The sequence below is a fragment of the Ursus americanus genome, chromosome 17, assembly GCF_024610735.1.
Source record: "Ursus americanus isolate L20-20 chromosome 17, mUrsAme1.1.p, whole genome shotgun sequence".
NCBI classification, from domain to species: Eukaryota; Metazoa; Chordata; class Mammalia; order Carnivora; family Ursidae; genus Ursus; species Ursus americanus.
This window is the reverse complement of record NC_142143.1, coordinates 496,836-524,416: the sequence shown is the minus strand read 5'-3', so window position 1 is coordinate 524,416 and position 27,581 is coordinate 496,836. Positions and strand designations below refer to the sequence as shown.

The window sequence follows — 27,581 nt, the reverse complement described above, 5'->3', positions numbered from 1 at the left end:
CCCTCGTCCTGAGACATCCCGCCAAACACCCCTCCGGGGCTTGGGGTCCAGGTCTCAGCCTGGTCGGCAGCAGAACCACTGGGGCCTCCCTCCCAGGGGACTCCACCCACCAAGTCGAGGGATGGCCTGGTCTCCGGCGCCAGGGAGTGTCGGCACCCCCCCAACCCAGGTCGAGCCACGCGGACGCGCTCCACAAGCCAAGTTTTTTGCTCCTCCCACGCTACTACGGGCTGCCCCTTTCGTGAGCGATTGACACAAAGTCTCTCCGTGGACGTCGTGGGAACATCATCCCTTTTACAGACTGTGAGCTGCTGTCAGAGAATTTAAGAGTGCTTTGCGGGCCCGCCAGGCTCCCACACAGGCTCGGGGACTCGAACTCCCACCTCTTCTAGCGTCGCCTCCTTCCTATTAGAAGCTGAGGATCCGCGGGCGGGGCGGGGCGGGGCGGGGCGGGGCGGGGCGGGGCGGGGCTTCTCGCGCGCGGCCTCCTGGGAAGTGTAGTCCGCGGGCGCTCGCGCACGGCCCCTGGGAAGTGTAGTCCGTGGGCACTTGCGCGCGGGCCCCTGGGCAGTGTAGTCCGGCGGCGCGGACCGAGCGCGCCGACGGAGCGGACAGGTGGCGCGTAGAACTGCGCTTCCCGGCATGCCACGCGTCGCCCGCCCCCGGCCCCGGCCCGTCCGGCCGCTCCGCCCCCGGTCCCGGCCCCGGTCCGCCCCGTCCGGTGGGGCGACTAGCCGCATGGAGGCCGGCTGAGGAGCGCCGCCCCGCCTCGGTACGCTGCGCGGCGCGGGCCTCTGCTGACGGGCAGGGGTCGGGATCGAGTCGCGGTTGGGGTCGGGGGCCACCTCGCTCTGGGCCGGGCCCGGTCAGCCCCCAGCCTGGGGCTTGGGGCTGGAAGGGTCAGCACAGGCCTATAAGGAGGGCGCGCGGGGCCGCGTGAGCGGCCAGGGTTCGAGGGGACAGGGGTGGAGGAGAGGGCTTGAGGGCTCGGGTGGGGCGGGCCAGGGGCGGCGGGCCCCTCCCGGCGGAGACCCGGGGCCCTCCCGAGTGCTGGTGGCCTGTGCCGTTCAAGCCGAGCGAGTAGGGCTGCCATATGGCAGAGTGGAGCGGGGGTCTGCCCCGGTGTGCGCGCAGCCGAACTTCAGAGGCCTGCAACAGTCTCCACTTTGTTTCCACGAAGCAGTCATATGGAGATGTAACTTCTGTGCCACAAAGTACTGCGTATGAGAGTCTGTAAAAGCTCTCCCAGGAGAGGCAAGGCAGCCTTGGCATCGGCATCTCAAAAACAACTAGGAGCTCCGCTCAGAAGTCCTTGCCACCTTTGGGGATCGGGACAGCTTCCTTAGGAGAATGGGTGGTTTCCGGGTGGAATCCAGGCTTTTGAGGTGCCCTGGAGAGGAAGATGTGCGGCCTCCAGGCTCCCTGCACTCCTGGGCAGGCTCAGCTCTCTCTGGGTCTCTTGCCCGTTTTGCTTCTGCTCATACTGCAAGGAATCCGTGACCCTGGGACCTCTGGTCAGTCTTGCAGAATGGCTGTAATGCTATGGTGTCTGATGCCGCCAGGCAAAACTGCCAAGAGAGGGCCTGACGGGGTGAGTGGGCAGACGTCTACACAGAGGTGTCAGTGTGGGCGCCCAGCATTGGGCAGTGTCCAGGTTCCAGGAGGGTCAGCCAGCTGTGCTGGAAAAGGAGCCATTCAGGCCTCCAGCTCAGATACAAGTTTGTGTATGTCTTCCCTCCCAACCCCAAACTTTGTCAGGCCTCCATCAGGCAGGTACTGCCAGACCCAGGGGGAGTCTCCAGTGGCCGGGGTGTCCAGGCTTAAGAAATGGGGCATTGGGGGGGGGGGCGCCTGGGTGGCTCAGTCTTTAAGCGTCTGCCTTCGGCTCAGGGCGTGATCCTGACGTTCTAAGATCGAGCCCCACATCAGGCTCCTCCGCTGGAAGCCTGCTTCTCCCTCTCCCACTCCCCCTGCTTGTGTTCCCTCTCTCGGTGGCTGTCTCTATCTCTGTCAAATAAATAAATAAAATCTTAAACAAAAACAAAAACAAAAAAGAAAGAAGTGGAGCATTGGGGAGGTCAGGGCTTTGGCCACATCCTGTTGGCTCCCAGCTGGACATTTACTTCTACAGCCCACTGGTCTATCCAGTTTGGGACCTTTGACTTTCTGAGCAAGCCTAGTGGATTGGTTAGAAAATGCAGGCTTTTCTGGACACTCCGTTTGGTGCTGGTCAGGTCTTGGCCATGCTGAGGAGCCAGTCTGGGATCTGGGAGGCAGTTTGTGGCTTTCCAGTTTTTAGAGGTGCAAGGGGGGCAGAGATGAGTTTCTCAGCCTGCTCTGCAGCCGTAACAAACACCAAAGCTGAGGCTTACATAGCAGACTGTTTTCACAGCTCTGCGGGCTGGAAGTCCGAGATCAGGGTGCTGGCCCACGTGGTGGCTGATGAGGGCTTTTTCTTCCTGGCTTGCAGATGGCTGTCTTCTCACTGTGTCCTCACATGGTCAGATCTCTTGTGTCTCTTCTTATAAGGGCTCTAATACTATCCTGGGGCCCCACCCTCATGACTTCACATAACCTTAGTCACCTCCCAAAGGCCCCACCTCCAAACACCATCACCCTGGGGATTAGGGCTTCAGCATATGAATTTGGGGGGACGCAGTTCAGTGCATAGCAGTGGGACCCCGGAGAGGGTCAGCTAGCTGCCTGGGCTGGGCAGGCAGGAACCTGTGGTCTGCAACTCCCACTGAACTGTCTGATGTCCCCAGGTTCTGTCCTAAAATGGACACCCAGCAAAACATTTTCAGGTGCTAATAACGTCATCCAGTGCAGAACAACTTAACGTGTTACTCTGATCTGTACCTCAGGGCTGTACTCCCCAGGTGGGTCCCTGATGCAAGTGGGCTTTTCCTGTCTGTTGCGCACTGGACAAGATGGGTCCTCCTGGGGCTGTTGGGAATTCCCACCACTTTGGAGTTTGTTTTCCTGGAAGCTTGTGGGTGATTCTGCTGCTGTCATCTGTGTACAGGATTATGATTTCCAGAGTCAGATCATGGTGTGTCCTTCTACAGATGAGAAAACAGCCTAGGAAGACTCATGTTCTATTGTGCCCTGCAACCAGACTGCTGGTTCTTTTTGTGCCCCGTGGGGTTTGCTCCTGCCCACACAGGAGGAAGCCCACAGAGGTCTAGAGGTCATGAGCTGTGTGTGGCATGCGTCTTTAGCTGGGAGAGGGCCTACTGTGTACAGACGGATGGGATGGCTGCGTGACAGCTCTAACCACCTCCATGCTAGAGGCCGGAGCTAAGAGTCCTAGCAGGTTGGAGGGTCCTGCCCCAGGGCCATGCAGCACCAAGCAGCTGGTCCGAGATCTGGCCAAACCCAGGCCATCCCCTGCAGCAGGGCTGAGGCATCTGGCCACAGGTCAGCTCCGTGGACAGTCCTGCTTGGCAGTGACAGCTGGTCGGAGGGAGTGAGTAGCAGCTGGATCTGGCAGCAGGCTCTTCCTGCTTTGTGCCAGGTTCCAGAGGCCCCCAGCGTTGGTGGCTGGGCCGTGGCCCAGTAGCAGGGCTACACGCTGGGGTATGGATTTAGGAGGGGGCACATTTGTCTCCCCTCGAGGGTGTCAGCCAGGGCTCTGCTTGTCACTGCAGCATGCAGCCATGTAAGGAGCTGGTGGGACCTGTAGATCCAGAGAGTGTGTGGCAGGAAACCCAGAGGGATGTGGACACTCCCTGGCAGCCACTGGTGGGTGCAGGGAGATGGGGGCTGGGCTCGGAGGTCTGGGGGGCCTTTGCTTCCCTCCTGGCAGCTGGGAAAGGCTCAGGTTCCAGCCATAAATATTTGAAATTGCATATTGTGGGGTGGTGGGGAGGTTTACAACCCAGTGGAATGACATCCTCCAAGGGTATTGCCAGGGGACCCCCCGTGAGGTGAAAGAAACGAGGGTATTGGAAAGTGTGTGGATTCCACAGCATCAGAGACAGAAGCTTCTCAGAATCACAGACTCTTGGTGCTGAAGGGGCCTCAGTGGCCCTCCTGGCTGACTAGGCCAGACACCCACCTGCTGGGTGGGGAGCAGCTGCAGGGAGTGGGGCAGAGAGCTGGAGGGGACCCGGGTCCTGGCACAGCCGTGGGTGGACCAGCTTGCGCGGGCTCCAGGCTGGGCTTTCAGCCTGACGGGCTTGTCTGCCACTCCCACACCCCCAGCCTGCAGGAAGCGGGACCCAGAAGGGCACACCCGGAAAGGTGCCCCTGGCCTGTCCCCTGTGGGCACAGGCTTCCTCCAGGGCTTCAGACGGTGGGTCGGGGGAGGGCCGCTGTGCCCCAGACCTGCAGCCGCCGCACCCATGGGAGGGAAGGCTGGCGGGACGTGGTGACCCCCCCATTCTCTGGCTGTTACCGGAGCCTCCCGGCCGGAGCCGAGGATGTTTGCTTAAGAAGTTTTTCTGGTACCTTGGCAGCCTTGTGCTGCTTGGAAGTAAGAACTGTTTGCTTTTTTGTGTAAAGCCGGACTAAGGACCGTCATCTCCAGCTGCCCGTCTGCGCCCGCCCCGGAGCCTGAGGAGGGGCAGGCCCAGCTCCGCAACCGCTCAGCCCCGCCCTCTGGCTTCGAGCACCCTGTTTGTGCTTTGGTGGGCACCTGGCATTGGTGGAGCCTTTAATCTGTAAGGCCGGAAGAGGGGCTTTGAGGGTCCTGGACAGAGATCCTGGGGACGAGTGCCTAGAAGGCTAAGTCCTCCTTCCCCTCCCCAGCCTCCATTCTCTGCTGGCCAACCTCCCACCAGGGCCTAGCTGCTTCCTTTGGCCCTAAGCCACTTCCTCTTTCTGACTCTTAACTGTGACTGTATTTCTTTCAGAAACCTGGCCGTCCTCGGGAGGAGCTGCCCACCCACCCCGGCCAGCTCCAGGGCCTGTCCTCGGGAGGGGCTGCCCACCCACCCCGGTAGCTCCAGGGCCTGTCCAAGTGTCCCTGGACAGCACATCAGGGGTTCAGTTAAACCGGGAGGGAGCCCCGCCCCTTCTCCGGGCTGCCTGTGCAGGTGGCGGTCCGTCCTGCTGCTGAGGAGGAGAGGGGCTCGGGGGGAGCAGGGAGTGGCTGGCAGTCGCCCCGGCTGGACAGAGCCCTGGCTGTGCTCACTGCAGCTGTGTGGTCGCGGCGTTCCAAGGGGAAAGGAGCCTGACGCAGTGTCTTATTTACCGCGTGCCCTTCCTTCTTACTGTGAGGTGTTGAGACGTGAGGCTGCAGTGAAGCCTGGGAGCGTTGCACAGCCCCGGGTCCGCAGAGCTCGGGCAGCGGCTCCCCACTCCCCACAGCGCTGCCTGGTCCCGCTGTCCACTGGTGCCCGTGGGAACCAAACACGACACCACGCCACAGTTCAAACAGGTGCAGTGGCCCCTATCTGACAGCCCGCGGTCAGACTTCTCCACAGGCTCCTCATTTTAGGCCGCTTCCCCGAGCTGTGCCGGCCAGCTCTGCGCTCAGACGGGGGCGTGAGTTTTCCCACGGCGTCTTGGGGAGGCGAGGGCGAAGTCCGCGTTGGCAGTGCTGTCGGCTTACTTGGTGTCCAGAACCCCACGTCCTGACATAGGCCTTGGGCCCCTAATTCCCCTTGGCCTCGGAGGTCTGGATGGTCCCTTGTCTCTGCCAGTTGTCTGTCCCTAGTGACACCGAGGACCTCCAGTTCACCGGCTGGGGCAAAGCCAGGCATCCCCAGCCCTGTTCTTAGCCCCGTGATGCAGGTTTATGGGTCACCCGTGGCCAGAGCCCCACACCTGCTGTGCTCGGCCACAGGGACCCTGGACTTCCATAGCTGGCGGTCCAGGGCCCTGTCTGGAAGGTTCTGTCTGGAAGGGCAGAGGCTGTGATCCCGCCCACGGATCTTTCCAAACAGACTGAGCCTTGTGCACGGCCCTGGGGTTCCAGGTGCAAACACGGTTCCTCTGTGTCCTCAGGCTGCACTCATCGGTGTCAGGACCTGCTACCCAGCCATGGAGGGGGAGGAGGGGCAGGACCAGCCACCGCAGGAGGTCAGAGGCCGGGCCAGATGCTGGGGCATGGGGGGCCTGCTTCCTGTACAACCTCGGGCTCAGGGTCCGGCCAGCTGCTCAACAGAGTGTGGGTCCCCCCTCAGTGTGGCCGCCTGGGATCACTCTGGCTGCTTCTATGCACAGGAGAGCTTTATGTGGTTTTCCTGGGGGTGTTTCTGGGTCCGCCAAGGGGGACCTTGGGGCAGGGAGCCCTGGGAGTGGGCTGCATACAAGGTGATGATCACAGAGAGGCTTTGAATGCTGGGGAGCGTGCGGGGTCGATGGAGCAGCTGCGTGAGCCCTAGGTGGGCCCGCTGGGGACAAGAGGGTGTCCTGAGCCCAGGCAGGCCCCAGGGAGGGTGGGCACCCTGACTCAAACATTCCCCTTCCCTCTGCAGGCCGACATGGAACCTGTTGTGACAGTGGGGGCTTCAGAGGTGGTGCCCAGGGTGCTTTCTGGAGAATCCCAGAACCTGTGTGCGTGTTCCCTGAGATCATTCAGGCTGGGGGGCAGAGGCAGCTCCCTGGCCAGAAGGGGCTTAGACTGGGTGATCTGAGTCTGGCGAACAGCGGCCCAGGCCAGCCCCAGGTTGTTGGGGAGGGGGCTCTCGAGCACAAGCAGGGTTTGTGGCACTCCATCAGGAGCCCCTTCCCTGGGGTGGGGACTAAGTGCTTCAGAGATGCCAGGGAGGCCATGATGGCTGGGTGCTCCCCCTCGTGGAGGGTGCAGAGCTTGCCAAGGCCTGGGGCCCTTTCCACAGGGAGGGTCTCTCGGCCAGCGCCGTGCCCAACCGCACACCATAGCGAGCAGGGACCGGCTTATTGCGGTCGAGAGGGACCCCTGTGGATGGTGCTGCTTGGGGGCACGTGCCCCTGTGCGCGTCTGGGCCCTGGGTATGGCTCGGCCCCTAGAACCGGGAGCCCAGGCCACCCATGTGCACAGCACCCCAACTGACCCACTGTCCTTGCAGCCGACGCGGACGCGCTGACCCTCCTCCTGGAGATGAAGCTGAGGAGGCGGCGAGAGCGGCCCAGCCTGCCACGCACGGTGACCGAGCTGGTGGCTGAGGACGGGAGCAGGGTGTACGTGGTGGGCACAGCCCACTTCAGTGACGACAGCAAGAAGGACGTGGTGAAGGTGAGGACCATCGTGCGGGGCTGGCCTCAGGCCGAGCGGCCCCTTCCCGTGAGCCACCGCCGCCTCCGGCGTCACGCTCCACGGAGTCCTCGTGGCCTCGTTCACTTTCTGTTCGGCAACGATCAAACCTGTTGTGTCGCTTTTTCTCAGTTGCTTTAAGAAACGAGTCGTCGCCACGGCAGCTGAGGTGGCCCCCTGGGGACGGGCCTCTCGGTGGGTCCCGGCGTGGCCCCCACCTGCGGGGTCGGGGGTCAGTGCTGGCCGCGGGGCAGCGGGCTGAGCTGGCTCGTCCGTTGCAGACCATCCGGGAGGTGCAGCCCGACGTGGTGGTGGTGGAGCTCTGCCAGTACCGCGTGTCCATGCTGAAGATGGACGAGAGCACGCTGCTCCAGGAGGCCAAGGAGATCAGCCTGGAGAAGCTGCAGCAGGCCGTGAGGCAGGTGCGGCGTCGGGCGGGCGTGGGCTGTGCACCCCTCCCCGGGCAGCCGCGCTCCCCGCTCTGCCTGCCTGGGAGCACACGGCCTACCCGTCAGCGCGGACGTGCTCAGCCCACCGTGGGGCCCTGGCCTGGGGCAGGAGAGGGGCACTCCTTTATTGGGTTTCAGACGAGAGAGGTAAGGTGGGTGAGCTTCATCCCCCAGGGAAGAGCTGGACAGGGACCCCAAGGACCTCGGCAAAGGGGGGGATGGTCTCAGAGTGCCGTCTGGCCTCCCCGCCAGCCCGTTCCGGCAGCCCCCCGCCCCCGTACATCTCCCGCATCCGTCACTCACACCGACATGCCCCTTGGGGACGTGGGCAGGGGAGCTGGGGTCTGGGCTGGAGGGGCAGGAGGGAAGGGGCATCCACTGTGGGTGTGGCTGCCTGTCCATGGCCCTCACTCAGCCCCGAACGTTAGTAAGGCCTTCCCTCTCGCCCGAGGAACCCGTGCTCTGTGCACACATGGCCGCTGACCGTCAGCTCCCTCCCCTGCAGAATGGGGTCATGTCCGGACTCATGCAGATGCTGCTGCTGAAAGTGTCGGCCCACATCACCGAGCAGCTGGGCATGGCTCCTGGTGGCGAGTTCAGGGAGGCCTTCAAGGAGGTGGGCCTGGGTTCGGCCGGGAAGGGGGCTCAGCGCCTGGGAGCTGCCCGGGGCTCAGGCTTCTCCAGCCCACACCCAGCCTCTGCCACAGGCCAGCAAGGTGCCTTTCTGCAAGTTCCACCTGGGCGACCGGCCCATCCCCGTCACCTTCAAGAGGGCCATCGCGGCGCTGTCCTTCTGGCAGAAGGTGAAGCTGGCCTGGGGCCTGTGCTTCCTGTCAGACCCCATCAGGTAGGGCCCCTCGGCCTCCCGCAGGCAGCCCCGCCCAGGAAGAGTGGCCCCGGGCCCGCCGCGCGGCCAGCCCCCTTGTTCTTGGGCTAAGCCTCCTCAAACAAGGCCTTCCCACCCCTTCCTTCCGCCATGAGCCCAAACACAAAGGGTGTGGAGGTCCCTGCCCTGGGTCAACAGCACCAGCCTCCTGCTGGCCGCCCCGTCCCCACCAGGCTGGCAGCATGCCCTCTGCCCCCAGCAAGGACGACGTGGAGCGCTGCAAGCAGAAGGACCTGCTGGAGCAGATGATGGCGGAGATGATCGGCGAGTTTCCCGACCTGCACCGCACCATCGTCTCGGAGCGCGACATCTACCTGACCTACATGCTCAGGCAGGCGGCCCGGCGCCTCGAGCTGCCGCGCTCCTCTGACGGTGACCGCCACGGCCGGCCTGGGCGGGGGTGCCTGGGCGCTGTCGCCACGAGGCCGGTGCTCATGCGTCACTTCCCCCACAGCCGAGCCCAGGAAGTGTGTCCCCTCCGTGGTGGTGGGTGTCGTGGGCATGGGCCACGTCCCGGGCATCGAGAAGAACTGGACCACGGACCTCAACATCCAGGAGATCATGACGTGAGTACCGCCCGCCCACGCTGCGCCGTCTGCGAGCACAGAGCGGGGCCTGGGGAGGGGGCGGCAGCCGCGCTGGGGCTGGGGGCTGGGGACGCGTGTGCCCCCCACCCCTGAGCCAGGCCCAGCCCGCCCTCCCTTCCCCAGCGTCCCCCCCGCCGTCCATCTCCGGCAGAGTGTCCCGGCTGGCCGTGAAGGCCGCCTTCTTGGGCCTGCTGGGCTACGGCCTCTACTGGACGGGACGCCGCGCCACCAGCCTGGTCCTGTCGCTGCCCATCGCTCAGTACTGTCTGCAGAGGGTGTCCGCGGCCCGGCCGCACAAATAGGAAGGACGCGCACGCCGCGGCCCCTGTGTCGCAGCAGCTGCGGGGCGCTGGGGCCGGTCCCCCCGAGGAGCTCCTGGGTGCCACCCCCCGTGGGGGTCCAGGCCCAGCCACACCTGCCCTCCCCCACCCGCCCAAATAAAGAATTATTTAACTGCTCTGAGCTCAGGCTTCCCAGCAGCCCCCTCCCACCCCCATCCCCGACCCTGCAGGGACCACTCACGGGGTCACGGGGTTCGCGGGCATCAGGACGAGCTGGCACGGGAGGGGCCGAGGTGGGCACGGCCAGCCCTCCCCTACCTCACTGTGCCTTCTCGTGCGCTGGCAGCGGGAGCCCCGGCCCGGGAGCGACTCGCGGTGGGTTCTGGGCCGTCGGGTTCCCGGCCGGCCTGTTCGGGAAGGGCCAGAGCGACTCTGTGGTGGCTCCTGGGAGCATTCCTCCCGACAGGGCAGCTGGGCCGAGCTCGGTAGCCATGGACGTGCACCAGCACTGGCTCTGCCTACAGAGATTGTGTGTTTTTGGCTTTTAAAAATGTCTGAAATTTTTTTACTCAGGTAATTTTAACTTAAAAGAAAACAAACTGAAGCAAATGTCAGGAAATACTAGCCTTAAATCTGATGGGGACACAGAGGATGTCTTGGTGGGTGTGGGGGACTCAGTCCTAAGCAGGTGAGCCTGGGGAAGGGTTGGCTTTAGCAGCAGGGCCAGGCCGGCCTCCGGACGCTGCCCCCACAGCTGCCCCCTTGGTCATCCGCTGGCTGGGGGGGCGTCCAGTGCTGCGGCCCCCGGGCGTGAGCCTTCCCCTGGCCATGGAGGGTCACCCCTGCTTCCCGTGCCGCACCCTCAATGGGCAGAGGGCGCGTGTCCGCCAGGGCCCACCAGTGGGCACACGTGCCATCAGGTGCCCGGCACCATCCCGCGGCCGCGCACAGGGCATCCACCGCGGGCATCTCCTGTGTGCGTCGTCACCGCTCCTGGTCGTGTGTCTGTGATGGCATCTGTGTGGCCCGCCTGGGGCCCGGGGTCCTGCTCGATTGTGTTTGTGTTGACTCAGTGTCTGACAAAATCAGGTGAAACCCACGGCCGTGAACTGGGCTGGACCGTGTTCTTCCTGTCACATACACACGTGTACACGTTCCTTAGAAACTGAAATAAAGTCTAATTTTGGAAGTTCCTGTTTCGTGAGATTTGTGGAAACGGGACTCAAGGGTTAGGGGAGGCGGTGCCCCCCGCCATGGCCACTGTAGCTGGTGGAGGGACAGCCTGCCGCTGGCCCTGACTGCCTCGGGGCCCGGAGGACTTCCTGCCACCCCCTGCCTCTCTGCAGAAGAGCCCGATCCCGGGCCCAGTGAGGACACCAGCCAAGGGGAAGTGTGCTCAGAGGAGCACCCCCTGCCCTCACCTCCCTGTCCACACCCTCAGGCTCCCCGCCCCGGCACCTGGGAGGAGAGGAGGCGGGGTGAGCCCTGCGTCTGCACAAAAGGTGCTGGGGGCCAGTGGCTCAGATCTGCCGAGAAGGACAACAGTGAGTGAGCACCAAGGGGGGCGTGAAGGAAGGCAGGTAGGGCCATGGGCTGGGCTCTCCACCCACCATGTCTGCACCCCCAGGAAGCATGGCTGCCTGCCCCGTGCTGGGTCTTGCTGCGCTCCTCTGCCTCTCTGTGCCCCAGGCCAGCTCCATGGTGCAGTATCGACGGCTGGTAAGAGTGGCCGCTGGGCCAGGGGGTCTCACCAGCCTGAGATGGGCTGGGGACTCCCAGAGCTACTGAGCCTGCCTCTGACCAGGGTCCTCTCTCTCCACAGGTGCCGGTGATGCTTCTGGAACCCCAAGGTCTGGCTGGGTGGGGTGGCAGAGGGAGGGGCTGGCCAGGTGGGCTCAGGCCAGGCAGCCTCTCACTTGTCACCCCCAGGTCCCCACTCAGCAGGTCTCACTCCCCCTGAGGACCCGGCTGGGTCCCTGCCCAGAGCAGCCTGGGGGGGGAGGGCAGGCAAGGACCAGCCCCCACTGTATTCCCTTCTAACGCCGGCTGGGCTTGGGGTAGCCCTCAGACCACTGCCAGGGTAGGAGGAGGAAGGTGGGGAAGCCAAGACTGACCTTCCAAGGCCAGCAGGTGAGGGGAAGAGGTGGTGTCCAGGGGCTGTGGGAAGAATCAAGGGTCTGGCCCAGGGCTGGGGGCCAGAAAATTGGCAGAGCCCAAGGGACAGCCATATCCGAAGAGGCTTGAGACAGGTATGGCCCAAGGTGAGGGGACTGTGTCCGCCCAGCCTCCAGGACCAAGGTTGTGAGTCATCTGCCCGATGGTCACAGGGCCTCTGCAGGAGGAGGCTCTGGTTCTGGTCACCGAGAGAGCACGGCCCCTCCCAGGCCCTGAGCCTTCCTGGCCATATGTCCTACAGGCAGGGACTGCTCTCACATCTGGGTGGAGAGCCCCAGAGCCCCCAGTGGTGTGTACACCATCCAGCCGGAGGGAGCCAGCACCCCCTTCAAGGTAAGCAGCCCACAGCAAGGGTCCAGGGGGTATCGTGTGTGTCACTCGGGCAAAAACAAGAGACGGTACTGTCCACCTAGCAGGGGAAGGGCTAGCCAGGCCCTCACACACACCTGGGCAGAGAGATGTTCACGGACATCGTGTTACAGTCAGGAAAGGCTGGGAGAAACCTAGGCTTCCACCTCGAAGATATGAACAAAGAAAGAGCCCAGGAGACACTGTTAAGTGAAAAGACAAAGCCACAAAGCAGGGTGCAAAATGACGTCAAACTGGGCAGCCCTCCTGGGGCCTTAACCTTACTGCGAAACTTCACCCGCTTTCTGAGAATGTGAATTTAATGTGATGCAAGTTTATATGACATTGAGAAGTAGGAAAACAAAGTTTCAGTCTTCAAATACTAAGTGCTTAAGGGAGGACGGACGGGAGAGGGGCAGGCCTGCTGGCACCCACCCTAGCACTGCCTGCCACGGGCTGGCCCTTTCCACAGGTTCTCTGTGACATGCGCACGGATGGTGGCTGGACTGTGATTCAGAGCCGAGACCGGAGCAGGAGGAGGCCTCTGGACTTTGAGAGGTGCTGGCAGGAATACAAACAGGGCTTCGGAGACCTGACAGGTAGGACTGTGCTGCCCGTGGGGCACAGGGGTGTAGCCAGCTCCCCAAGGCCTTGATCCCCACCAGGCACACAGGGCAGTGGTGGCGGGAGGAGGCTAGGGGTGGCCTGTCGCACAGCAGCCTCTGCGTGGGTCCCTCACTCCTGCAGGTGACCACTGGCTGGGCCTGGAGCACATCTCTGGCCTGACCTCCCAGCCAGGCCTGCACGCGGAGCTGCTGGTGGACCTCCTGGACACGGACAACCACACACTCGAGGCCCACTATGATAACTTCCACGTGGACAAGGAGGACCAGTTTTACCAGCTGACCCTTGGCCGGTACTCGGGGAATGCAGGTGAGTGCTTGGGAGGTAAGGGAGCCTTATGCCTGCTCCCCAGTGTCCTGCTTTGCCCCCTGAGCTGTCCGGGCTGGGGGAGGGGGACGCCTGCAGCAGGCCAGGGTGAGTAGGGAAGGTTGGGTCCCTGGGCCCCCAACTCTCCCGCCCACATCTGCCAGCCTCTGTGCTCTGGGAAAGACTGTCGCTCCCCAAGCGCCTGCCCTGGGGTCCCAGATGGGGGGGTAGCTGAGGGGCAGCTGGCCTGCCGCCCACGCTGCCACACCGCAGGGGACGCGCTCAGGGGCTTGGGCCACACGGACAACCAGGAGGGCTGTGGCTTCAGCACGCTGGACCGCGACCACGACCACTGCTCGCTTTGCACGGATGGCGCCCGGACCTTCGCCAGCTGCAGCCACGATCTCTCGGGTGCCGGATGGTGGTACAGCGACTGCGGCCGTGCCGACCTCAATGGGCCGTGGCCGGAGCACGAGGGGGCCGCCTCGGGCATGCGCTGGGCCGCCGGCAACCAGCAGCCCACCCTGCGTGCCAGCATGCTGCTCGTGCGCACCTCTGCTACCGGCAGGGCCTAGGCCGCCGCCCACCTGTGGCCGAGCCTCATTAAATGTTCAAGCCCGGCTGTGTGCTGTGTCTTCCTTGGGGTCGGGGCAGGGGAGGGGCCGAGCTCAGCTCAGGCCCAGCCTGGCTGCTCAGACCCTGCGCTGCCCACCTGGGACGCCTGTCCATCCAGGACAGGCCTGGGGAGATCCAGGAGGCCGTGCATCCCAACGTTTAGGCCAGAAGCAAGGCCACCAGGTCCGGGAAGGCACTACCCCTTGGTGCTGACCTCCTGGAACCCTTGGCACCCACCAGAGCCCCCACTGGCTGGGACCTCTGTGAGGGCAGCCAGCAGGACACAGAGCCCGGTACGCTTGAGCCTTCAAGAACCCAATCCCACCAGATTCCAAGGTGTGGGTAAGACAGTGGGGTGAGGTGGCAAGGAGATGTGTCAGAAGGGCCTGGGACCTGGGGAAGGGGGGAGGGGTGACAGTAGGCTCAGGTCGGGTCCCCTAGGCAGTGAGGAAGGAGGCTGGGAATAGGGGCTCTGCCAGCAGACCAAGTGGAGAAGGCCCCAGGGAGGCTCAGGTGGAAGGGAGAGGGTCAGGCTGCAGGAGGAGATTCTGGGGCTCTGAGCACCTGCAGGGACCTAACCACACTGCCCCACACAGAAGGTAGTGTCCCTGTCCTCAGAGATGACGACTGTGAATTGGGAAACTTTGAGGGGTTCCCCAGTGTCACAGCTGGCAGGGGCACGGATGGTCCACATGAGGTCCGGGAAGCCCACATCGTGGCCCCAGGAGAAAGTTCCAGAGGTGGCTCCTGGAACGTAAGTGTAGAAACCAGCCAGGAGGGAGCTTGTGTGTTTGTCCAGGGTCTCCACGCAGCTCCTGGTCTTGGGTTTTAGCATGAGGCCAGGTGGGGGAGGGGTTGGGAAGCCCTTCCAAGGCCCACCCGCTCCGTGCAGGCATCAGGGGTCTTTTCAAGGCTCCACTGAGCTGAACACCTGAGTTATTTATTCTACAACAGTCGCCCTGACTCCCTCTCAAGGCCAGAGTCGGCTCTCCCTAGCCTCCTGGACAATCTATGCAGAGTTTCTCTTGGGTCCCTCAAGAGATGCTGTTCTGGGAGAACTGGCACCCAGATCACGACTCCGTGCCCTCCTAGAGCACAGGTGAGGAGACAGACACGGAAGAAACGGAAATGAGGGAATGAGCTCGTGTCAAGGAAGTGCCAATGCAAGGAAAACAGGGTTCCTGGAGGCACTTTAGGAGAGGCACGGGCAGGGTGGGCAGGGAAGCCAGAACACAGGAGGACTTCTGCTCCAAGCAGAGGTGCTCCTGCCCTGGGGGGCCACCTGGCCAGAGCGCTGCCCAATCTCAGCCTTGGCTTCGCCCTGGGGCTCTTCCTGGTCTGTCCCCACGGACACTGACCCTAGGTCCCGGACCCAAGCTGGACAAACGTCCTCTTTCCCTTCTGCCCCGCTGCCCGGCGCAGCTGAGGACAATCCAGAGACAGGCCCTGGCACAGCCCGGGCCGGGGCTGACCCTGGCTTCACCCCGGAGCTGAGAGGCACCCCTGGTGGTCTACCAGGAACGTCACTCGGTATGGTCACCCCACTGGAAGCTCTCAGCCCCGACTGTCCGGTCCTTCCTGGGTAGGACCTCCAGGGACCTACTGGCTCGTTACGCAGGCCAGTCATTCTAGATGGCCCAGTTCCCCCGCTCCCGGGTCTGCTCCAGCACTCGGCCGCAGGCCCGCGGAAGCGGACCGGTTGCAGGTGGCCAAATCCTCCCTCCCCGCCCGGGCGGCCGCGGGGCCGAACCTCAGGAGAAGACAGACGCACGGCGCAACCAATCAGAGTCAGGCTTTCGCGGGCGCGGCCTGCGCAGGCGCAAGGCAGATACCACCGCCGGCGACTGGGTGACCGCGCACGCGTGCCGGGGCTTCCGGTCGGGGCAGAGGGACTTCCGCCGCAGCGGCGCCGCGGATGGCCGCGCTCGGGGCCGCCCTGAGAGCTTTGCTCGCGGCCGCCCGTGCCCGGTCGCCGCCGCTGGGCCACCGCCCGCCGCACGCGCCCTGGTCCGCCTCGGCCGCTGCCTGCGGCACTGCCATGGAGCCGGCGCCCCGTTGGCTGGCGGGGCTGCGCTTCGACAACCGCGCCTTGCGCGCGCTGCCCGTGGAGACGCCGCCGGCCGGCCCCGAGGGCGCCCCGTCCTCGCCGCGGCAGGTGCCGGGGGCCTGCTTCAGCCGCGTGCGGCCCGCGCCGCTGCGCCAGCCGCGCCTCGTGGCGCTGTCGGAGCCCGCGCTGGCGCTGCTGGGCCTGGACGCGCCGCCCGCCGACGACACCGCCCGCGAGGCGCGCGAGGCCGAGGCCGCGCTCTTCTTCAGCGGCAACGCGCTGCTGCCGGGCGCCGAGCCCGCCGCGCACTGCTACTGCGGCCACCAGTTTGGCCAGTTTGCGGGGCAGCTGGGCGACGGCGCCGCCATGTACCTGGGCGAGGTGTGCACGGCAGCGGGCGAGCGCTGGGAGCTGCAGCTCAAGGGCGCCGGCCCCACGCCCTTCTCCAGGTGGGCCCGGGCGGGTGGCTGGGGGCCGAGGGCGGGGGCGGCGGTAACCCCCGGAGGGGCCCCGCACGCCTCTCTACAGTGTGTGTGTTGGGGGGGCGGGGAGCGTGCTCATTCCCACAGTTTTCCTCCCTTGTTGGGGGTGAGATGTAACTGGAAGTTTGATGTAGGGACATAGACCGTGGGAGGGGTCCCGATATCCTGGCGAAGGGAACGGCTTGTGCAAAGGCCCTGAGGTCAAAAGGAGAGGATGGAAGGAGCAGCTGTGGCTGCTGAGCCTCCGCCCCTGCCGCAGTGCTGCTGCCAGGTGCCCTTGTCCCCGCTGACCGGCAGGGTGAGGGGACCCTGCTGCCCCTGGTCCCACAGCACTGGCAGCTGCTCGTGTCCTGTTCTCATAAACAACACAAGGACTTTGGAATCAGTTCTGCGTGTGACACTGGTGTTTACTGCTTGCCCAGCCGAGCTTCCAGTGCTCGCGGGCGGCAGGGACGGTTGTCAGCAGCCTCAGACAGCACGGGCTTCCTCTCCAACATGGCATCTGTATGTCCACCCACAGATACACAGTGTGTGGCCAGTGCCCTGGACAGGACCAGACCCCCTCAGCTCCGATGCCCCCAGTGGACGTTCTCCAGGCACAGGCTTCTGAGCACTCCTGGGCCAGGACCTGGGTCCAGATCCCGACAGCCTGACCTGGCAGGGGGCTCTTAGAACTCTTCTGCCTCTTACATACAGACAGTGCTGACAATCTGTTCTGCTCTTTTCCACTAAATAGTTGGTGCATTTAGTCCATTATTTGTTAAATGCTTGTTGAATGGCTAAAAAACTTACACCTGAATTGTCATTTTCTGTTCAAAGAAATCCTGAGGGCATGTGTCTCCTCTGGCACTTTCCTGTGCCCTCCGTTCCTCTCCCTCCAGGATCCGAACACAACCCGCACCCCCTGCCTGCCCCCCAGCAGCTCCATCTCTGACCCCCAGAATAACTCATTCTTCCTCGTCGCCGTCTCCAGACCTTTCTGTCTCTGGAAGTGTCCTGAGTTCAGCCTAGCACCACCGCCACCCACCGCAAACAGCCTGCTCAGGGTGGTCTGCACCGCTGACTGATGGAGAGTTTCTGCCCCTTGAAATGATATGTAAATGCTTCTCACTCACCGTGGGGCCTGCTCATTCTTTGAGCATCTTTAAACTTTATGTATTCAATTTGGTCATTTATTTTTGCCAGTTATAAAGACAGACCTTTTCGTGAGAGTAATCTGCCGTTGGGTATCTTTTATATTTGAAGACTTGAGTGTTAAGTTCCACGTTTCTAGCCTTGAGGTCTGCTAGAATATTTTTCTTCAAAAGAAAGGGGTCATTAACCTTTACTCAAGCTAGCACCTGCCCGCCCATGTGTCCATGACTTGAGGCTAACGTCCAAAGTGGCTGTGGGTGGCTTAAGGCCAGCTCCTGCTAGATACCCAGATGTGGGCTTTGGGGGGTGGGCAGGTGACTTCCTGCCTGGGCCTCCTGCCTGCTGTGGGGGTTGAGATTTCAGGACATGCCTCTCCTGGCAGGTACAGAAGAGCTTGTCCTCGGCTGGATCCATCCCAACAGCTCGCCTGGGAGCAGACATGGGTGTGCAGGAGAAGGGACTGCTGTCATATATCCTGTTGGTTCTGTGGGTGCAGAGGGGCTCTTTATCCTTGCTGTGTGATTGTCCAGTTCTGGCTCTTGCTTTGGGAACCTTGCCTTGGGCAAGAAGACAGGCTTCTTATCTTCGGGGCCATTTTTACCAGATTCAAGATTAAATTGAGCGGTGCTGGCTTCCTGCTGAACATGACATCTAGCTGGGTGAGAGGTAATTCCCAGGACCAGGGAGGGGTGGGTTGACATTTGAGGACATGTTTGCTTGTCACAATTCCTCACATGGACTAGAAGGAGGTGAGTGGAGTGCAGCCGTCACCCTGGCCAGAGGCTGACGCAGCGAGCCCCGGGGTGACCGCCAGATGTGGTTTCCAGAGATGGCGCTCACACTGGGATGAGACACACTCAGGCGAGGCGAGGCAGGAGGCCTCGATGTGACTCCGCACAGTGGGGGCTTGCAGAACCCTGGGCACCGTGATCACAGCAATCCATGCAGCACACATACAACAATAGCATTTGACAAAATTGACCACCCATTCGTGACACAAAATCAGTAAACTAGGAAGAGAGGAACTTCCTCAAATTGTTAAAGAATATCTGCAGAAAACCTACAGCCAACATCTGCTTAGTGGTGAGAGCCTGGAAGCTCAAGAAAATGCAGTGTTGGCGAGAGGACAGATGAGTGGAACAACGGATAGACCCCCATAAACGTCATTTACGACGACGGAGCGAAGGCAACACAGTGGAGCAAAGACCGTCGCTTGAACAGATGGTGCTGGAACAACTGGACGTCTACACACCAAAAAACGTATCTAGACACAGACCCTAGACCCTTCAGAAAATGAACTCAAAAGGGATCACAGACCTGAATGTAGAATGCAGACTAGGAAACTGCTAGAAGATAAAACAGAAAACCCAGAGGACCTTGGGTTTGGACGTGAGTTTTAGACACAACACCAAAGGCAAGATCCACGAAAGAGATCACTGATGAGCTGGACTCCATTGAAGTTAAAACGTTTGCTCTGCAAAAGACAGTATCAAGAGAGTGGAAAGAAAAGCCACACTCTGGGAGAAAACATTTGTAAAAGACACGCCTGATAAAGGACTATTAATCAAAGTATACAAAGAACTCTTAAAACTCAAACTATAAGAAAACAAAAGGCTTTAATATGGGCTAAAGATGGGGCGTCCGGGTGGCTCAGTCGGTGAACCGTCTGCCTTTGGCTCCGATCATGATTTCAGGGTCCTGGGATGAAGTCCTGCATGGGGCTCCCTGCTTGGCGGGGAGCCTGCTTCTCCCTCTCCCTGCTTGTGCTCTCCCTCCCTCTCTCTGTCAAATAAATAAATAATCTTTAAAAAAAAAGTTATCAAGTCATGCAAAGACGGGGGCGGGGGGCACCTGAGATCCTTCATCCTTACCGTAAGAGTGTTTCTGTAAAATAAATTCATAAAAACAGAATTGCAGGCTACAGGTGAGTGTGTAACGTTCCCGCCGGCTGGGTCCTGTTGGAGAACCTGATGCAGCCCTCGCCATCCTGGGCATTAATTTGGCCTCCAGCTGCTGGCCAGGCACTCGCTCTCATGGCTGCCAGATCTGGGGCAACGGTAGGGGCCTCTCCGTATCAGGTATTGTCTAAAATAGAGGCCTTTTACAATGACGTTGGAGCTGTCAGTGAAGGTTTTTAAAAAGCCCTCAGAACGCTGTCTTTCAGTCCCTCCCGTTTGCCGCCTGAACCTCGGTGTTGAGTGGACACCCGCCCTACGGCACCATGACCTGTGTGTTTGATTCCAGACAGGCCGACGGCCGCAAAGTGCTGCGGTCGAGCATCCGCGAGTTCCTGTGCAGTGAGGCCATGTTCCACCTGGGCATCCCCACCACGCGGGCCGGGGCCTGCGTCACATCGCGGTCCACGGTCGTCCGCGACGTGTTCTACGACGGCAATCCGAAGTACGAGAAGTGCACGGTGGTGCTGCGCATAGCTTCCACTTTCCTAAGGTAACGCTGGGGCGTGCACTTGCTTTATCAGGCGGTGGGTGTGCGCAGACGCCACAGGTCTGGTAGAGGACCTGCCCCGCAGGGACACAGGTGCGGGAACCCATCCCAGGGCCGGTCTCGAGAGCAGCACCAGACGGTCCGTGACGTAGATTCTTGGCACCTGTGGGGAGGGAGGGGGCTCTGTGGGCAAAGGCACTGGGCGTTTCCTAGGTCGGGGGCCCTGTCCTGTGTGTGGATGGCTCTTCGGGCCCCTGTTGCCCCGAGGAGGGAGGAGGTGGCAGAGAGGCGGCCTGTGTCACTGGAGCATGGCCGGCCTGAGCGGGGTGTCCTGAAGTGCCAGTGAAGGGGGACGCGGGGCCTTGGGCAGCCAGAAGAGGGGCTGCCCAGACGCGGGGCTCTGGGAAGGGGCACGTGCAGAGCTGTTTACTTGGAGTTTAGGACCAGGAAGGCCATGAAAGCACCAGTTAAGTGGCCTGGTTCTGTGTCACTGTGAAGAAGGGGCTGCTTCACACTGTTCGGCCCCCACCCGCCGTGGCCATTCTTGCTCACACCGGTTCATCAGCTGCGGTCGTTGCTGGTCCCTCCCTGATGTCACTGTGCTGCTGGCATCACACGGTTCTGATGGCCTGAACCCACAGTTGTCAGGAAGCGGCTGTGACATCTTCTGGTCCCCCTCCTATGGAGCCCAGGTGGACCCTGTGAGTCAGGGGTACCGGGGCCATTCCCGCAGTGCCTAAGGCTGAGCACCTGGCTTTTTCTTTTGTCCTTGGGGGCTGGGGGAGCCAGGACGGTCGTCTGCCTCCCCCTAGGAGACCCAGGGCTGCTTCCCTGAGCGGTGCTCCTGGCAGTCTGACCAGAGTGACCTGGGGCTGCTGCGGGGCCACCCGAGGCCTGCTAGCGGTAACGCTCGTCGTTACAACCGTGAGCGTCTCCAGACGCTGCCTCACGGCCTCTGGGCGACACAACCACTCGGTTGTGAAGCTGACCCTGCTTGTCACCAAAGCAGAATGGGTGCGTCTGTATCACGAAAGACTAGTGACGTTTTTGTTGTTTTGTATTAATTAGGGTCTTCTTCCCACTACAGGCCACGGGGCCTAGCAGCCAGACTTCTGTCTTTCACGAGGGCCAGAGCCATGTCTGACCTGTTAAAAACGTGGGTCTTCCCTCCAGGTTCGGGTCCTTTGAGATTTTTAAGTCCGCAGATGAGCACACGGGGCGCGAGGGCCCTAGCGTGGGGAGAAATGACATCCGAGTACAGATGCTGGACTATGTGATCAGCACCTTTTACCCTGAGATCCAGGCCGCGCACGCCGGTGACCGTGTGCAGAGGAATGCCGCCTTCTTCCGGGAGGTAGGTGGGGCCACGCGCCGATGAGACGCGGTCTACTCGGCAGGTGGACCAGGGTTCGCTCTTGGTGTCCCTGCCCTTCTCTCTGAGTTGCTCCCCTGTCCCAAAGCCTGTCACCCCTCGTTGGCTTTGAGCGGGACCGACTTCTCGGGAATGCTGCATTGAGGGTCAGGGGTCCTGGGACAAACCCAAGGACCACTTTGTTTCGGTGGCATTGGTGGGGCTGTGTGTCCCCGCCAGGCCCAGTGGGAGAACTGGGAGGGGGAAGGACTCCGCTTCGGTGGGAGCCTGAGTGCTGGTGATGCCACATACCCGACCCACCCCTCATTTGAGGGAGCCGTGGACGGTCACGGCAGGGCCCTGGGCACAGCAGCCTGGACCCAGGGCAGGTTTTACTGGCTCATGTGGTGACTTCCCTGTTTCCACATGGTTCTCCTCCTGGGCCCGAGTCGTGGGGATGGTCAAGGCTCCCTGGTACTTTTAGTTTCATGGGTAAAAGACAAAATTAATGAGTATATAAAAGAGACAGATGGTGTAAGTGGAAATTAGAGCCCACATGTGTCCACTCATCCAAAGTGCTTTTCCTCCTTACACGTCCTTCCGTGTTCGCCCCCACGGCTGAGTGTGCACCGAGAGGGCAGACCCGTCCTCGGGGGCGAGGAGGGGCAGTGGGGCAACCTGCACCCGTGGTGCTGCAGGTGACCCGCCGCACGGCCCGGATGGTGGCTGAGTGGCAGTGTGTGGGCTTCTGCCACGGCGTGCTCAACACAGACAACATGAGCATCGTGGGGCTCACCATCGACTACGGGCCCTTCGGCTTCCTGGACAGGTGAGCGGCCAGGCCGGCACGTGGGCGCCTACGCCGCAGGGGCCCCGGGGAGGGGCCTGCAGGCGCGTGCGGCGCTGCTCTCCGTGTTCTGTTGGGAATGCCTGGTCGGCCCTGCCCGGCAGCAGAAATCCCCTGGAAGGTTTTGAGCAGAGCAGCATTTTAGAAGGGTCCCTGCACTCCCGGGTTGGAGATGGACTCAAGGGGCCGGGGCAGGAGCAGGTGGTGAGCAGGAAGAGAGGGCCGTGGCCGGCCAGGGGCTGTCGGCTGAGGCCACGTGCCACTCCCCTGCCGACCGAGCGTGTGGGAGTCGGTGGCTGCGGCACCCGCACCGGAGCCTGTCGGACCAGGGCCCCTGCGAGGCGGGGCGGGAGGGCAGTGGCACCCCCGGGGCCTGCCTCGTCCTCTTGACGGCTCCCCTGGCCCCGCCTGGCAGGTACGACCCCGACCACGTGTGCAATGCCTCCGACAACACCGGGCGCTACACATACAGCAAGCAGCCCGAGGTGTGCAAGTGGAACCTGCAGAAGCTGGTGGAGGCGCTGGAGCCCGAGCTGCCCCGCGAGCAGGGGGAGGCCATCCTGGCCGCGGAGTTCGACGCGGAGTTCCGCCGGCACTACCTGCAGAAGATGCGCAGGAAGCTGGGCCTGGTGTGCACCGAACTGGACGGCGACGCAGCGCTAGTGGCCAAGCTCCTGGAGACCATGCACCTGACCGGTGAGCGCGCACAGGGCGTCTGCCACACCGGTGGCCTGGCGTTTCCGTGGCCATGAAATAGGCACCACATAAAACCATTTCAACCATGAGGTGTGCAGTTCGGGGGCACTAAGCACGTGCACCCCGCTGTGCACCTGTCACCCCGTCCGTCTCCCGAACTTTTCCGTCTCCCCAAACAGACACCCTGTCCTCATTTCCTCCTCCTCCCGCGCCCCACGCACCCCCGCTCTCCCTTCTGTCTCTGACTCTGACTCCCCCAGGGACTTTCTGTGAGATGGGCTGGTGCAGGGTTTGTCCTGGGACAGCTGACTGCGCCGAGGACGGCGTGCTCAGGGTCCACGAGCGGGTGTCCGTGTTCTAGGCCGTTTAGGGCTCTGTGACGCCCATGGTGTGGACGGACCACGGCTGGCTCCTCCATCATCGATGGGTGCACACTGGTGGTTTTTCCCCTTGGGCTACCATGGACACCACCACCATGAAGACAGACGTACGGACATCTGTTTGAGTCCCTGCTTTCAGTTCTTTGGGGGCTGCGCGGCAGAGCGGACCTGCGGGTCCAACGTGGCACTGCCGGGTTGCTCTGGCCGCAGCTTCGGCACTGTGGAGAAGGGAAGCGGCAGTGCGCGCGTCCATCCGTCGCTCCTGCTCTGAGGGAAGCGCTCTATCTCTTTCACCGATTTGTGGCTTTTTCAGATACGGCTTTTATAAAACGGAGGAAGTTTCCTTCTGTTCCTGGTTTGAGTGTTTTTACCATTTTGCGTCAGCTGAGATGAGTCTGTGGTCATACTCTCCTCCCCTCGTGTCCTGTCACAGCCAAGTTAAACTGCCGTAAAAAAACACCACAGGGCAGCAGCCTGCCCGGCAGACACTGACTTCTCACAGTTCTGGAGGTCAGAGGTCGGAGGTCAGGGTGCGGTGTGGTTGGGTTGCTGGTGAGGGCCTCCTTCCCTGGCAGAGAACCGGGAGGGAGCGAGGGCTGGCAGCTCTTCGGGGGGGGGGGGGGGGCACAGACCCCATCGGAGGGTCCCCTGTCCTTACATGGGACGTTGGTCTGCGGTGTCTCTGGCTTTGGTATCCAGGCAACGCTGCTGATAAAATAAGTTAGGAAATGCCCCCCCCCCCCCCCGGTTTTTGGAAGAGTTTGAGAAGGATTGGTGCTAGTTCTTGGATGCGTGGGAGAACTCCCCAGTGAGGCTATCTCGTCCTACCGTCGTCTTCATCGGGAGGGTTCCGACTGCCCATTCAGTCTCCTCGCTTGTTACAAGACTACCCAGGTTTTGTATTTCCTCTGAGCCCATTTTGGTAGATGGTGTTTCTGGGAACTTGTCCGTTGCGTCTCCGTATCTAACGTTATCGGTTCAGTCCCCTCTTACAGCCGTTTCTGTGAGGTCAGTAGTCATGGCCCCACTGTCATTTCCAATTTTAGTTATTTGCTAGTAACTCATTTTGTCAGTCTTGTTGGTCTTTTCAAAGAACCAACTAACTCTTGGTTTCAGTGATTTTCACTTGTTTTTTCTCGGTTTCATCTATCTCTGCTGTATCCTCTGTTTCCTTCCTTTGTGCTAGCCTTAGTTTTGTTTTGTTTTCTTTCTAGTTCCTTAGATGTAAGATTCAGTTACCGATTGAGGCTTTTTTCCTTTGAGGTGTAACTGACATGTAACAGTGTCAGGGGTACGTTGATTCATTATTTGTAGAGATTGCAAAACCATCGACTTCCACCACAAGCTGCAAATTTCTTTTTTTCCTGTGATAAAAGAGCTCTGCTTTTCTAACGTAGGTAATTAGCACCATAAATTTCCCTCTGATCGCTGCTTTTGTGGCACCCTGAACATTTCAGTATTTGTGTTTCCACACTTTCCTGCCTCTAAGTATTTTCTGATTTCCCTTGTGATTTCTTTTTGGACCCATTGGTTAATTTTCACACCATCTGGGAATTTTCCAGTTTTCCTTCTGTTTGTGATTTCTATCTTCATCCCACTGTGGTTGGAGAAGATCCCAGTCTTTTTAAGCATATCGACTTGCCTTATGGCTGAGCATGTGGTCTGTCCTGGAGACTGTCCCGTGTGCACTTGAGAAGACAGATGTCTGTCTGTCTGTTGGAGAAGCTAACTGTTCGAGTTCCCCGTGTCCTCGTTGGTCTGCCGTACGGACGTTCCATCCATTATCCAAAGTGGGGCGCCGAAGCCTCTAGCTCCTCCAGAGAACTGTTCTGATTCCCCTTCCATTTTACGAGGTTTATAACCGTTACATCTGGACAAGCAGACGGTTCCGTCGACACGTAAAGCTCTTGTCGTTTGCGGGTCTCCTGCTGACGGCAGTAGGGCCAGCCCCGCGCTGCAGGTTACCGTCTGCTTGGGATATTCTGTCCTTTCCCTTTAGACTCAAGTTGAAAGTACTTCTCTTTAGTTCAAGCTGCCCATCTCATTTGGAGATGAATCCACTTAAAGTCATTACTGATGAGGACTTCTGTCATTTTGCTCTTTGTTGTCCGTGTCCTGTGCCATTTTTATCCCTCACCTCCTCCATTACTGCTTTTGTGTCTCTGCACTGTTCTGGTCCCTTCTCATTTCCTTTTGTGTCTATTTCTGGGATGTTCTCCCGGGGGTTACAGTGACTTGTGTTTGAGCCTCCCAGCGTTGGCTGTGTGTTGAGCCCTGTTTGGAAGTGTTCCAGGGCCCTCAGCTCCTCAGGGAGGCAGTGGGGACGGTGACCACAGCAGGGGTGGCCAGGGGCTGACCTCGGTGCCTTTGCTATATTTACCTGATTCAAGGATGAAGGAACAAGGGCTTGGAGTGACTTGCCAGGGTCAGAGTGGTGGCCAAGCAGGGCGGCAGGTGGGTGGGGCTGAGGAGGAAGCTGGAGGGGAGGGGTCGGAGCCCCTGGACCTGGCGAGCTGTCCGCACATGGCGGGGACGGTGGTGCGGGAGGCAAGTGCCGGGCCCTGCCTCTGCCTGCCAGCACCCTGAGCAGGGCCGTATTCCAGGGGCCGACTTCACAAACACCTTCTACTTGCTGAGCTCCTTCCCAGTCGGGCCAGAGTCCCTGGGCCTACCTGAGTTCCTGGCCGCACTGACCGCACAGTGTGCCTCCCTGGAGGAGCTGAAGCTCGCCTTCCGACCCCAGATGGATCCCCGGTAGGTTTCGTTTCCTTGGAATGTGCTTCCCAAAGGAGAGGACCGTTTAGAGCAGAGCATGCTGGGGAATATTAGAGGGGGCTGGCTGGGGCACCTGGGGAAGGGGGTGGTTAGGCCCCCGTGTCTGCAGCACCGGGGCCCATGGGTCAGAGGGAAGGACAGTGGTGCTGCCGCTGCTGGGTCAGGCCAGTGGCACCGGCTGGGGAGCAGCTTCCCGGGATGGCACGCTCGTCTGCCCAGGAAGGGCCCCAGGCCCCTCAGGTCTCAGCCAGAGCAGGCTTTCCTGCACCGTCCCCCACTGGGAAGAGCATACCGTGTCTGAGCCCACACTCAGAGTAAGACATGGGAAGCACTGTTTCTGGGTTTTGATAAACAAGCCAACAGACTGTGGTTTGAGAGAATTTAGTGCAAGCTGTGTGGTGAGTGCCTGACAGAGGACAGACTAGTAGGACTGGGGAAGGGGGTGTCGGTGCTGTCCCTGCCCCCCCAGGCCCTTTTGTAAGTGGGGAAGGACCCCCCCTTGGGGCCACTGTGGAGCAGCGGACAGCAGTGACCTCCCCTGGGGGGGAAGCAGGTGCCCATCCACCCCGGGGGCCTGCAAGTCAGCCCACAGCACTCCTCCTCAGGGCACGCGTGTCCCGCGACCTGGAAGGGCTGCAGCAGAGTAGGGATGAATGGCTGCCTCACCAGTCAGGCCAGGGTCACCCGCTTGTGGGGCAGTCAGCGGTAGCACAGCAGAACACTAAAGCCACTGCCACCTCCTCCGTGCCCCGACGGCCATCTTCCAGGTGCCCGGTGGCCTCAGGACACGGCCCACGACCAGGGGTGGGGACATGCCTCACGCTGCCCCTCTGCACAGGCAGCTCTCGATGATGCTGATGCTGGCACAGTCCAACCCTCAGCTCTTCGCGCTCTTCGGCACGCGGGCAAACGTCACGAAGGAGCTGGAACGTGTGGAGCAACAGTCGCGGCTGGAGCAGCTGAGCCCAGCTGAGTTGCTGAGCAAGAACAGGGGCCACTGGGCTGAGTGGCTCCAGGAGTACAGGTGAGGCTCCCGGCGTCTGGGGGCTGACAGCTGGCATCACCGTCTCCCTGGGAGGTGGGTGCAGACCACCCCCATGCAGGGAACCCAATGCCGGAGGGGTGAGGGGCGGGATCTGCTAGAAAGATGAACTTGGATGATTCCAGGGCCCGACTGGAGAAGGACAGGGAGGGCGTCAGCGACAGCGATGCCTGGCAGGCTGAGCACACACGTGTCATGCACGCCAACAACCCCAAGTACGTCCTGCGGAACTACATTGCACAAAATGCCATTGAGGCCGCCGAGAACGGAGACTTCTCAGAGGCAAGCACACACCTGTCCCTCCTCCATCCCTGGGTCCAGCAGCAGGACAGGGCCCGAGGAACAAAGGGCAGCCCCTAAAGTTCCTCTCCTTGTCCTTCTCCAGGTGCGGCGGGTGCTGAAGCTACTGGAAACCCCTTACCACAGGGATGGGGAAGCCACCGAGCCTGAGGGGGCTGGCGGGGCAGACAGTGGGGGGCTCTCCTACAGCAGCAAGCCCCCACTGTGGGCGGCTGAACTGTGCGTGACGTGATCCTCGTAACGGCCTTGGAGGTCTCCACACATGGAGCCCCCGAGGCCCCGGATCCTACCGAGTCCTTGAGGCGGTGTGCACCCCGTGGACAGCCCCACCCCGTCTCTCCATGACGGCCGAGACGTCCAGTCAGGACCTGACCCGTCTCTGTCTGACACAGACTCAGCAGCCCAGCCCCACGCTCAGTGCGCTCCCTATAAAAGCCGCTTTACGCAAGCACAGGAGCTCAGCGGAGGGAAGCAAACTCCAGGGGGGAGGGGGGCGGCGGGCAGAGCGGCCCCAGCCCACCTTGCCAGCCTCAGAGAAGCTGGCACAGCGTGGCTCCTGCCTACTGGGGAGACACGGCCCCCAAATAAAAATGCAGCGTCCCTGGCCCGTCTCTGTGTGGTGGCCCGC

General features: G+C 61.4%; 3 protein-coding genes across 6 annotated transcripts; all 3 read left to right on the top strand.

Annotated features, from left to right (window-relative positions):
• Positions 1-639: 639 nt before the first annotated feature.
• On the top strand, positions 640-10,579 carry TRABD (TraB domain containing). 4 transcript variants are annotated; one of them, XM_045815481.2, is made up of 11 exons: positions 723-772; positions 5,224-5,383; positions 5,953-6,027; positions 6,426-6,504; positions 6,999-7,165; positions 7,465-7,605; positions 8,138-8,248; positions 8,340-8,479; positions 8,718-8,890; positions 8,973-9,084; positions 9,229-10,579. In XM_045815481.2, exons 3-11 carry the CDS (start codon positions 5,989-5,991, stop codon positions 9,932-9,934), a joined length of 1,668 nt encoding a protein of 555 aa, XP_045671437.2. In that variant the 5' UTR covers positions 723-772; positions 5,224-5,383; positions 5,953-5,988; the 3' UTR covers positions 9,935-10,579. The 4 variants fall into 4 exon arrangements, with proteins under 4 accessions (XP_045671435.2, XP_045671438.1, XP_045671439.2 ...); XM_045815479.2 differs by lacking the exon at positions 5,224-5,383 and having other exon boundaries at positions 640-772; XM_045815482.2 differs by lacking the exon at positions 5,224-5,383 and having other exon boundaries at positions 662-772; positions 9,257-9,567.
• Positions 10,580-10,592: 13 nt separating this feature from the next.
• On the top strand, positions 10,593-14,241 carry LOC123803785 (angiopoietin-related protein 5-like). Its single transcript, XM_045815484.2, has 7 exons — positions 10,593-10,930; positions 11,014-11,105; positions 11,209-11,236; positions 11,803-11,894; positions 12,382-12,508; positions 12,657-12,842; positions 13,113-14,241. Exons 2-7 carry the CDS (start codon positions 11,019-11,021, stop codon positions 13,412-13,414), a joined length of 822 nt encoding a protein of 273 aa, XP_045671440.2. The 5' UTR covers positions 10,593-10,930; positions 11,014-11,018; the 3' UTR covers positions 13,415-14,241.
• Positions 14,242-15,332: 1,091 nt separating this feature from the next.
• SELENOO (selenoprotein O) lies at positions 15,333-27,558 on the top strand. The gene is made up of 9 exons (XM_045815449.2): positions 15,333-15,950; positions 19,362-19,565; positions 20,736-20,916; positions 21,612-21,742; positions 22,176-22,456; positions 25,440-25,590; positions 26,450-26,635; positions 26,779-26,935; positions 27,039-27,558. Exons 1-9 carry the CDS (start codon positions 15,370-15,372, stop codon positions 27,192-27,194), a joined length of 2,028 nt encoding a protein of 675 aa, XP_045671405.2. The 5' UTR covers positions 15,333-15,369; the 3' UTR covers positions 27,195-27,558.
• The last annotated feature ends 23 nt before the right edge of the window (positions 27,559-27,581 follow it).

What these genes read in the sequence shown, in the direction of transcription:
- LOC123803785 (XM_045815484.2), top strand. Translation starts at nt 11,019, where the DNA reads ATGGCTGCCTGCCCCGTGCTGGGTCTTGCTGCGCTCCTCTGCCTCTCT. An exon ending in GAGCCAGCACCCCCTTCAAG is followed by an intron (nt 11,895 to 12,381) that starts GTAAGCAGCCCA and finishes CCCTTTCCACAG; the next exon opens with GTTCTCTGTGACATGCGCAC. An exon ending in GGGCTTCGGAGACCTGACAG is followed by an intron (nt 12,509 to 12,656) that starts GTAGGACTGTGC and finishes TCACTCCTGCAG; the next exon opens with GTGACCACTGGCTGGGCCTG.
- TRABD (XM_045815479.2), top strand. Translation starts at nt 5,989, where the DNA reads ATGGAGGGGGAGGAGGGGCAGGACCAGCCACCGCAGGAG. An exon ending in GCAAGAAGGACGTGGTGAAG is followed by an intron (nt 7,166 to 7,464) that starts GTGAGGACCATC and finishes CGTCCGTTGCAG; the next exon opens with ACCATCCGGGAGGTGCAGCC. An exon ending in GCTGCCGCGCTCCTCTGACG is followed by an intron (nt 8,891 to 8,972) that starts GTGACCGCCACG and finishes CTTCCCCCACAG; the next exon opens with CCGAGCCCAGGAAGTGTGTC.